Source organism: Rhipicephalus microplus, unplaced genomic scaffold, assembly GCF_043290135.1.
Source record: "Rhipicephalus microplus isolate Deutch F79 unplaced genomic scaffold, USDA_Rmic scaffold_133, whole genome shotgun sequence".
NCBI classification, from domain to species: Eukaryota; Metazoa; Arthropoda; class Arachnida; order Ixodida; family Ixodidae; genus Rhipicephalus; species Rhipicephalus microplus.
Genome location: NW_027464705.1, coordinates 115,227 through 126,438, shown reverse-complemented (window position 1 = coordinate 126,438; position 11,212 = coordinate 115,227). Strand labels below are relative to the sequence as shown.

Genomic DNA, 11,212 nt, shown 5'->3' with positions numbered 1-11,212 from the left:
ATTGCAATTAGTGTAGGACACTCACCAGTCTTGGCACAAATGTCATCATAGCTGTGAGCTCCATCGAAGTACTTGGAAACCGATTTAATCTTCGAAGTACTGTCAGCTGCCCGCTTCAAGTCTATGGGATACTTGTGCAACCGACGGAGGAGGCCCTTCATGACTCCATATTGCACAAGCTTTCTGATCAGCCACATGTAAAGGGGGAGAAAACAAAAAAAAAGCCCCGAAGTTGCAGACCTTTTTTTGTACATAAGTGATGACAGACCAAGCTATAAGTCTTTTTTTTCTTTGAAATTATCACTTGAATAATTGGCTGTTCTCAATAATGCATCTCAATGAAAGGAAAAGTGGAGTTTTCCTTGTTGCAACAACGCGTGGCATCCGACTCCCAATTTGGAGGTTGTCGCTTTGGATCTCTGACAAATTGAAAGCAAATCTGCGAGCCCTTTAGTCTGGAAAGTTGTTTACTCAAAAAAAAAAAAAAAAAACACACTTCAACAATAGACCCAAATAAATTAAACCATTCAAGTAAAGTACAGGTGGCATTAATATGTAGCAATTATGATTGCCTCTTAGTCTGTCAGTGGAATCAAAACCCAAGACCTAGTGATCCAGTACTTTTAAAGTAGATTGTGCCCTCCCTAGTATGTACAAGGTAATCCTCCCAAAATGGATAGATTATAGCTGAACCTCTTAAAATGTGTAGAGTGCCTACAATAAAAGTATGAATTTAAATAGGCTGCACATGTGTGAACTGTTGTGTACTAGACATAGGGATGGGCATTCTAGTGGATAAGTAGAATGCATTGGGGTTAAACTTGAATTGGTCAGTATCACCTATGTTTATTAGTGGGCTACCAGCATTCAAAAATAAAAAGGGTAGGACTATATGAGCATAAATTAAAAATATAGATGTCTGAAAGCCATGTAACAAGTCTCTATATTTCCTTGTCAACTGCAGGTAGTTCATTACCTTTGCATTGCAAAGTTGCTCACAATTTTTATAACATTTTTAAGCACTGATGCCTTCACTTTCGATGACGATGTTATGTAATATGCACAGTCTCACCGTTCATCTATTCCAAGGCTGTGTGGATTAGTCCGGGCACAGACATCTCGAACACTGTTGCTCAGGTGAAAACTGCAGTACATCTCGAATATTGACCTAAATGTTGGTCGTGGTCGACCTAAAACAACAAAAAAAGTTCATGAGCAGCTGATTGACAGTCTTAATTAGATCAGGGAAGATTAAACATTTTGACAGGTAGTATTATTACGAAGTGTACAATGCAAGTTGGACGTATTGTAGTTAGATTGGACTCTGGTGAGCTGGCCCAGGAGACAAACTTCAATAAGAAACGTCAAAAGCATAAAACCTCGAACAACAAAATGGATGTGGCACAACTTTCGAAGTTGATTAGTAAGCGTAAGTTATCTGATGCTAGAAGGTATAACATGGAGAGAATTGAACACACTCTAAAAGAAAGTGTTGAAGTGGAGAAGACTAAACTTGGCATAGGCTAAAACCAGAGGTATGCACCAAGGGACAAGGACTGCGAAGTAACTACCAGTATGAATAGGATATTTAAAATAAGGGAGGAGTTTTACAGGTGTCTGTACAACAGCTGCGACAACTGCGACCATAATGTAAGAACTAGCAGTAACCCAAATGACATTTCACCAGTAATGACAGAAGTAGTCGGAAGAGCCTTGGTGGGGGAATGTGAGGAGCTAAAGCTGCATAGGATCAGGTAGCATCAGATCTGCTGAAAAACTGAGGACAGATTGTGTTATAAATATTAGCCACCCCGTTTATGAAGAGCTTTTGATGGGGAGGGTGCCAGAATTTCGGAAGAATGCTAACATCATAATACATAGAGGAGATAAGGACCTGAAGAATTGCAGACCGATCAGCTTGCTCTCCACCCTATACAAGCTATTTACAGAGGTAATAGCTAACAGGATTAAGACAGCAGAATTCAATCAACCAAAGGAACAAGCAGGATTTCGAACAGGATACTCGACAACCAACCACATTCATGCTAGCAGGTAATCAAGAAATGCTCCGAGTACAGCCAACCACTATCATAACCTGCATAGATCAAGAGAGGGCATTCCATTCAGTAGAAACATCGGCAGTCCTGCAGACACTGCAGAATCGGGGTGTTGACAACTCTTATATAAACATCCTGAAACAAACCTACAGAAGATCAATTGCCACCATAGTGCTGCATGAAGCAAGCAACAGGATACCGATCTCAAGAAAATATGATCACCCTCAATGCTACTTACCACATGCTGAAAGGAGGTTTGTAGAGGCCTAGAATGGGAAGAGTTTGGAATGAGAGTTATTGAAGAGTACCTTAGTAACCTGCACTTTGCCAATGCATAGCCAACTAATTTGGGGGACGAGTTGCAACTCGTGATTATTGAATTAAACAAGGAGAGTAGAAAGGTAGGTTTTAAAATTAATATGCAAAAAAGTAATGTACAACAACTTCTGAATAAAACAGCACTTCGAGATGGGTAATAAAGCAGTTGAAGTCTACTTAGGACAGGTAATAACCGCGAAGCGGAACCACGGGGTTAACTAGAAAAAGAAGGGCGGAGCACATTTGGGAAGCACTATCAAAGCATGACTGGTAGATTTCCACTGTCCCTCCAGAGGAAAGTACATAACGGTTGTGTCTTGCCACTACTTGCAGATGAAGCGGAAGCCTGGAGGCTTACAAAGAGGGTTCAGCTTAAATTGAGGACGACGCAGCGAGTGATAGGTAAATGATAAGTGTAAACTTAGGCGACAAGAAGAGAGCAGAGTGGATCGGGGACAAACCGGGGTCAAGGTATTTGAAATCGAGAAGAAATGAACGTGAGCTGGGCACATAGCGTGTAGGCAGGATGACCGCTGGTCATTAAGGGTAACTGACTGGATTCCCAGAAAAGGAAAACGGGCTAAGAGGAGACAGTCAGGTGGACAGATCAGATTAGGAAGCTTGCGGGTATTAAGTGGCAGCAGCAAGCACAGGACCGAGTTGACTGGCGGAACGTGGGAGAGGCCTTTGTCTTGCAGTGGACATATGATGATGATGATGATGTAGTCTTCAAAGCAGCATCTACCTAATTTAGTGTATGAATGTGTGTGTTTTGCACCCTGCCTTCCAACCCATACAAGAGGGGAGGAAAATGGGGGTGGGGTCAAAAGGGAAGAGAAAGTGACGAGCAACAAAAAAATATGAAGTGGGGGGTGGGGAAAGGTAGCTTCCTACATTAGGACATGAATCCCCCACCCCTCGCTTCATCATTCTTTAACATTTCAGTTTCCTTCTGACACGCCCAATAAAGCTTGCCTGCCCCACCCTTGTTTTCACAGTTGCCCTTCCCTCATCATCATCAGCCTGACTACGTCCACTGCAGGACAAAGGCCTCTCCCATGTTCCGCCCGGTTAACCCGGTCTTGTGCTTGCTGCTGCCAATTTATACCCGCAAACTTCTTAATCTCATCTGCCCACCTAACCTTCTGTCTCCCCCTAACCCGCTTGCCTTCTCTGGGAATCCAGTTAGTTACCCTTAACGACCAGCGGTTATCCTGTCTATGCGCTACATGCCCGGCCCATGTCCATTTCTTCTTCTTGATTTCAGCTATGATATCCTTAACCCCCGTTTGTTCCCTAATCCACTCTGCTCTCTTCTTGTCTCTTAAGGTTACACCTACCATTTTTTTTTTCATTGCTCGCTGCGTCGTCCTCAATTTAAGCTGAACCCTCTTTGTAAGTCTCCAGGTTTCTGCTCCATAGCTACCGGCAAGATACAGCTGTTATATACTTTCCTTTTGAGGAATAATGGCAATCTACCTGTCATAATTTGAGAGTGCTTGCCAAATGTGCTCCACCCCATTTTTTTCTTCTAGTTACTTCAATCTCGTGGTTTGGCGCCGCGGTTATTACCTGCCCTAAGTAGACAAGTTTTTTACAACTTGAAGTGCACTATTACCTATCTCGAAGCGCTGCTCTTTTCCTAGGTTGTTGTACATTACTTTCATTTTCTGCAGATTATTTTAAGAACCGCCTTTCTGCTATCCTTGTCTAACTCCGTAATCATGAGTTACAATTCGGCCCCTGAGTTACTCAGCAATGCAATGTCATCGGCGAAGCGCAGCTTATTAAGATACTTGCCATTAACTCTTATCCCTAACTGTTCCCATTCTAGGCTTCTGAAAACCTCCTGTAAGCACGCGGTAAATAGCATTGGGGAGATTGTGTCCCCCTGCCTTACACCCTTCTTGATTGGTATTCTGTTGCTTTCTTTATGAAGCACTATGGTAGCAGTTGATCCCCTGTAGATTTTTTCCAGGATGTTTATATATACTTCATCGACGCCCTGATTCCGCAGTGTCTGCATGACGGCTGATACTTCTACTGAATCAAACGCCTTCTCGTAATCTATGAAGGTTATGTATAGTGGTTGGTTATATTCTGAGCATTTCTCTATTACCTGATAGATAGCATGAATGTGGTCGATTGTTGAGTAGCCTGTTCGAAATCCTGCTTGTTCCTTTGGTTGATTGAATTCTAATGTTTTCTTTACTCTGTTAGCAATTACCCTTGTAAATAACTTGTATACTACAGGGAGCAAGCTGATTGGTCTGTAATTCTTCAAGTTCTTGTGATCTCCTTTCTTATGTATTAAGATGATGTTATCGCTCTTCCAAGACTCTGGTACTCTTCCCGTCAGGAGACATCTCGTTAACAGGGTGGCTAGTTTTTCTAACACAATCTGTCCTCCATCTTTCAGCAGATCTGATGTTACCTGATCCTCACCAGCAGCTTTGCCTCTTTGCATGCTCTTCAAAGCTTTTCTGACTTCTATCATTACTGGTGGGGTGCCATCTGGGTTACTGCTAGTTCTTATAGTATTAAGGTCGTGGTTGTCTCGGCTACTGTACAGATCTCTGTAAAACTCCTCCGCTATTTTAACTATCCTATCCATATTGGTAGTTATTTTGCCTCCTTTGTCCCTTAGTGCATACATCCGACTTTTGCCTATCCCAAGTTTCCTCTTCACTGCCCTATCCCAAGTTTCCTCACTACTAGGCCCAAAGCCTAGTAGTGAGGGCTATCAAGAATGGAAGGCTAACCACAAATGCCAAAAAAATACGAACAGCAAAGCGGGGCAAATGGAAGTGGAGGCGGCTCTAATTCTATTTCAGAGGTCGCTTGAACGCCATGGCCTGCGCTACACAACTATGCTGTCTGATGGAGACTCTAGGACATTTTGCGCCATACAAGACGCCAAGGTGTATGGTTACATTGACGTGCAGAAGGAAGACTGTATTAATCATGTACAGAAACGGATGGGCACCGCATTGAGAAACCTGGTGCAGAAACAAAAGTGCGATGGGAAAAGAGGCCTTGGTGGGAAAGGCAGGCTCACAGGTGAGCTGATCACCAGGCTGAGCACATATTATGGCCGGGCTCTGAAATCGCATGAAGGTGACGTGGGCGAGATGCAAAAGGCTGTGATGGCCACATACTGCCACGTCACCTCCACTGATGAATGCTCGGACCACAGTCTGTGCCCAGCTGGTGAAACTTCATGGTGTCGGCACAATGCCGCAAAAGCAAAGGGTGAGCCCGACCCCAGGCATGCCTACAATCTACCGAAAGACGTGGCAGAGGCATTACTACCGGTTTATACCCAGCTTTCGGAAAGAGCCCTGCTTCAGAGGTGCGAACGCGGCAAAACGCAGAACTCCAACGAGAGCCTACATTCGGTAATCTGGAGTTTGGCCCCCAAGGAGCACCATGCGTCCCTGTTCGCTGTTGAAGCAGCTGTTGCAGAAGCAGTGCTGCGCTTCAACACGGGCAATTTGAATTCTGCAACGGCAATCTTAGGTGAAATGGACATGAATGCGACAAGTACTGGTGCCAGGAGAGCGAGAGAAAAAGACCACCGTCGCAGCATTGTCTCCAACAAGAAAAGAACAGCCTCATTGGAACTCCGGAAGCTAGTGAAGAGGAGGCATGAGCACAGAATGCATTCAGACTATGCTTCTGGTGCGTTTTGAGGTTGTCTTGTTGCATCTCCTGCAATAAAAATGTGTGCCCACGTTTTTTCTCGATTTCTCAAAACGACAATTTTCATGTGCTTCCCATTATGCCGGAGCAATATCTCTTGTTCTATCTGGGTTATCATTACGATTTCTTTTTTGTTTCGAAGATAAATGCAGGGGATGTGTCGTAAAGTAAGTTTTATTGTAATAATTTTTGGAGAAAATTCTCTAAATGGATCTTTTGTTTCAAGTGTAGATGGGGAAATTTTTCATGTCATATTCAACATCCCACAACTTTGCTTCGAAATAGCCCAGAACAATGATTTATACTTTATTGCACACTGTGAACATACCGAATTGGTTCTATAGGTTGCACATCAATATCCAAGTTACAGTTAATTAGCTAATTAGGCCTTAATTGAAAAAGTAGCAGTTCATTATATCTTTAAAACCAATTGTCACAGCAAAAAAAGAATTATATTTTTTAAATCAGCAGTAAAATCTACATAGGCTCTCCAAATTTGACTGAGGTACTCGCAAAAATAAAAGAGTTTTTGGAAGGTGTAGCCTCCCCCCTTAAGGTCGTGGTTGTCTCGGCGACTGTACAGATCTCTGTAAACTCCTCCACTATTTTAACTATTCTATCCATATTGGTAGTCATTTTGCCTTCTTTGTCCCTTAGTGCATACATCCGATTTTTGCCTATCCCAAGTTCCCTCTTCACTGCTTTGACGCTTCCTCCGTTTTTCAGAGCGTGTTCGATTCTCTCCATCTTGTACCTTCTCACATCGCATACCTTACGCCTATTATTCAACTTTGAAAGCTCTGCCAGCTCTATTTTGTCAGTTGTACTTGAGACTTTCATGATTTGATGCTTCTTAATGAGATTCTTCGTTTCCTGGGAAAGCTTGCCAGTGTCCTGTCTAACTACCCTGCCTCCAACTTCCACTGCACACTTCGTAATGATACTCGTCAGATTATTATTCATCGTATCTATGCTAAGGTTGGTTTCCTTACTAAGAGCCGAGTACCTGTTCTGAAGCGAGACTCTGAATTCCTGTACTTTCCCTCTCAGTGCTAGCTCATTGATTGGCTTCTTGCGTATTAGTTTCTGTCGTTCCTTTCTCAAGTCTAGGCGAATTCGAGACCGTACCATGCTATGGTCACTGCATCGTACCTTGCCAACCACTTCCAGATCCTGCGCGATGCCTGGGTGTGCACTCATTATAAAGTCTATTTCGTTCTTATTTTTGCCATTAGGGCTCTTCCATGTCCACTAGCAATTTCCTCGTTTTCGGTAGAAGGTATTTAAAATCCGTAAATTATTGCGTTCTGCAAATTCTACTAGTAGCTCTCCTCAGATGTTTCTAGTACCGATGCCAAAGTCTCCTATTGCCTGGTCTCCAGCCTGCTTCTTCCCTACCTTTGCATTAAAGTATCCCATCAGTATAGTATACTGTGTTTTTACCTTACTCATCGCCGATTCCACGTCTTCATAGAAGCTTTCAACTGAAGCGTCATCATGGCAGGATGTAGGTGCGTAAGCCTGTACTACCTTCATCTTGTATCTTTTATTCAGTTTAATTACGATACCTACCACCCTTTCATTAATGCTATAGTATTCTTCTATGTTGCCAGCTATGTTTCTGTGAATTAGGAACTCCACTCCCAGTTCTCTTCTGTCAGCCAAGCCCCGATAGCAAAGGACGTGTCCATTCTGTAACACCGTATAGGCCTCATCTGTCCTCCTAACCTCACTGAGCCCTATTAACACCCTCTAGCTCCTCGAATAGTACAGCTAAACTTCCCTCACTAGATAAGGTTCTAGCGTTAAACGTTGCCAAGTTCAGGTTCCAAAGACGGCCTGTAGTCCAGAGATTCTTAGCACCCTCTGCTGCATTGCAGATCTGACCGCCGCCGTGGTCAGTTGCTTCGCAGCTGCTGGGGACTGAGGGCCGTGAGTTATTTGAAGTATGCATGTGGGAGGTAGTGGCCCGATAATGCACCAGGGTGGCCTATCCTTCTCTGGTGAGGGAGTGCGTTCCCGGCGGTGGTTACTGGTGACGCCGCACCCCAGGCCTCTTAATGCAGTTCCATCACCACGCGGATTTTTTCTAATCCGGTTGAGAACTGCGCGGCACCGGGATTTGAGTCACGGACCTTTTGCATGGGAGGCGGATGCTCTAACCACTTTGCCATCGCTGCATAGCCCTTCCCTCATTTTTGCTAATATGAGAGGAGAGCGTGTGAATCGTATTATGCTAAAGTAGACACCTGCAGCCTGAAAGAAAAGTCTGCGATTAACTCCAGTGGCTGCTCGTGCTCATGAGTTTCTCGCGTGATGTATACAACCATTGTAACCCTCGCCTGTGCACTTGCAGAACTAGAAGCAACTGCAAGTAGCAGTAGCAAAACAGCCAAGCTGATAATGACAGCAATCTAACAGCACGACCTATTCAATTATTCGGCAGATCTTGCATGCCACTTTTGGTACGAACACTGAGGCCATTGCAGTAGTTACCTATACACCCATTCATATATTTTGGGAAGTATTTGAGTAACAAAGGGCTGAGCTAGTTAGTAGATATGAGTATTTGTTAAAAAAAAGGTTCGTGGAAACAAGAACGCAAGAAATGCCGGAGTGTTGACTTCATTCTTGTGTCCCGCCCTGTGTTTTAGAAAGCAAGTATTCTTTTACGTTAACTGATAACAATAGGCAAGATCTGGTTTGTGGAACCTCCAGTCAAAGTAGCTAGCCAAAAGTGTCTTGGTTGTCCTACAGATACAATTGGCCTTTACCCTACTACCATGCATATGGAGTGCCAGATTGCTTACTTTCTTCGAGCAGCTGGCTTAACGTTGTTCAGATAACTTTGTGGCACGGCACATACAAAGGTATAAGAAACGCAATAAGGGCACTGACTGGAAAAATTACTGTGTGCGATATGCAATGGCAAGAAAACGCTGCCAACCTGTAGTAGAGCCTTCTGAAAACACTCAGGCCACACATTATATAGTGCAGCATGTGGACAAGAATTTAAAATTTGCTCAGTCTGTAAAAAAACCGGTCTCACTTTAAATGATGCCATTTACTCAAATGACTGTGCCATATACCCAAATTCATGGCCATTGGCTGACTAGCTTTGTAGGCTCACAGCTAGTGCGCCCACTGTGTGAAGCTGCCCGGAGCGCACACGCGATCATACCAAAGGTAAGCCATGCAATCAAAGTAAAAGAAAAGTGCTTTGCTTAGCTTTTAGCACACTCATTGGGATGAGAGAAGACGGAAAGCAATAAAAGAGTACGGCTTGGCTCCACTCGTGTATTTCACAGATTTTAAAAACTTTTGCAAGGCAATAAACGTCTTTAGTGAAACCATCTCATGGCTACTTGGGAATGTGTTGCAGGGTCACTTGCACATTAGTGAATATGTGATTAACGAACGCTTCATGCTAGCAGACTGGTAGAATATAAAAAAAAATATTGCAGTCTTTTTATCCTCAATGTAAGCATGGTGCGTCACAAATAAAATTGTAACAAAAAAAATGCTGCTACCAGTGTTGCTGCTCTACAGATGGTGGGTGACCTGGCTTAGTAAAATTGCAATACTCGAACAAGGCAAGACTCTGAGTGGTATATGCATCGCCGTGCAGAGGCTTATACACATTTTTGTTAGTAGATGGCAACCCCATAGCTGGTCAGCAAATACAGCCATGTTGCCCATTAATTACTGAAGTCTCAAGCTAAAACCACCGATGACACAGTGCAAATTAAAGAGCTGTCATGTCAACCAAACAAATCCCAATAAGTAGTTTCAGAATTAGATTAATATACCATGAGTATGAAAGAAAAAGCTTGGCAAACATACAGATATTTCATTAAAGTTAAACTAAGTTGGTTGCAGTTTAGAAATTTCGCAGTTAACATTTTTGTAAATACATATTTACTACTTCAGTACATTGGTCCATAAATCACAAATTTGCAAATGCATAACAGTATCTTGTATCGTTTTGGAGAGAAGGCATTGGATACAATAACTAGGTATCTGTTTTTATCTCTTGAAAAGAAAAAGTGCAGGAAACGCTTGTGGTTATGTCGCAAGTATCTATGTCTCAAATACGCGGTGCCCGAGTATCTTGTATCGCGATACAATTTCAAAGGATTTTTTCGCAGCTCTGGTTGTGAAACCTCAAGCTAAGCCAAAGTTGCCTCCTGAAACACCGAAGCAAAGACAGGCTAGATTAGCTTGTTAGAGACAAAACTCTCGAAGCGTGGAAATACGCCAAGACCAAAGCTGTTCGCCAATGCCGGTTGTGCTCTCTCGAGGAATGAAGCTTGGTGTCTTCGATGATTCCACTGAAGGTTCTGTAGCGGTCGTTAAGAACGATGAAAGCGAGAAAAGTACAGTCTCTGGCAAACGCACTTGCTCTTACGAGTCGCAGATCCTAGGCATGATTAGCGCCACTTTGCGGTCACATGAGCAGCAAACATTACGCCATCTGTTGAGGCGACATGCTTCTGTGTTTGACTTTTGCCAAGAGGAGAGGCCACTACCTTTACCATGTTCTCGCGCTCACCATAGGATTGACACCAGCACTGCCAATCTAATCCGACAAAAGCCTTACCAAGTGTCGTCATCAGAACGAAAAGTTATTGCCGACCAGGTTCAGGAAATGCTGAAGAAGGGTGTTATTGAACAGTCGTGTAGCCCGTGGGCAGCACCGGTCATCTTGGTTAAGAAAAAAGATGGTGCCTGGCGATTCTGCGTTGATTACAGAAGACTCAACGCCGTAACCAAAAAAGATGTATATCTGCTGCCTAGAATTGACGATGTTATTGACTGCTTACACTCGGCTTCGTACTTTTCTTCAATAGACCTACAATCAGGATATTGGCAGATACCTATGCACCCTTCAGACAAGGAGAAGACTGCATTCGTGACACCTGATGGACTGTACCAATTCAATGTGATGCCGTTTGGGCTTTGCAACGCCCCCGCCACTTTTGAAAGGTTTATGGACTCTGTCCTTCGTGGTCTTAAATAGGAGGTGTGCTTATGCTACTTGGATGACGTCGTCATTTTTGGGCATACCTTCCAAGAGCACAACGTCCGTTTAAGCCTTGTTTTAGACTGTGTCGGAAAGACTGGCTTGATTTTGA

The 11,212-nt window shown here is 43.4% G+C and overlaps 1 protein-coding gene across 3 annotated transcripts in view; it reads right to left on the bottom strand.

The window, feature by feature from the left end:
* LOC142790847 (GATOR1 complex protein NPRL2-like) overlaps positions 1–11,212 on the bottom strand; it is a 30,299-nt gene that overhangs the window by 478 nt on the left and 18,609 nt on the right. For all 3 annotated transcript variants that reach the window (XM_075885379.1, XM_075885380.1, XM_075885381.1), the window contains 2 exons: positions 1,073–1,190; positions 26–183 (listed from right to left, as the gene is read on the bottom strand). In XM_075885379.1, coding sequence (XP_075741494.1) covers positions 26–183; positions 1,073–1,190 — 276 coding nt within the window. The remainder of the gene's footprint in view (positions 1–25; positions 184–1,072; positions 1,191–11,212) is intronic.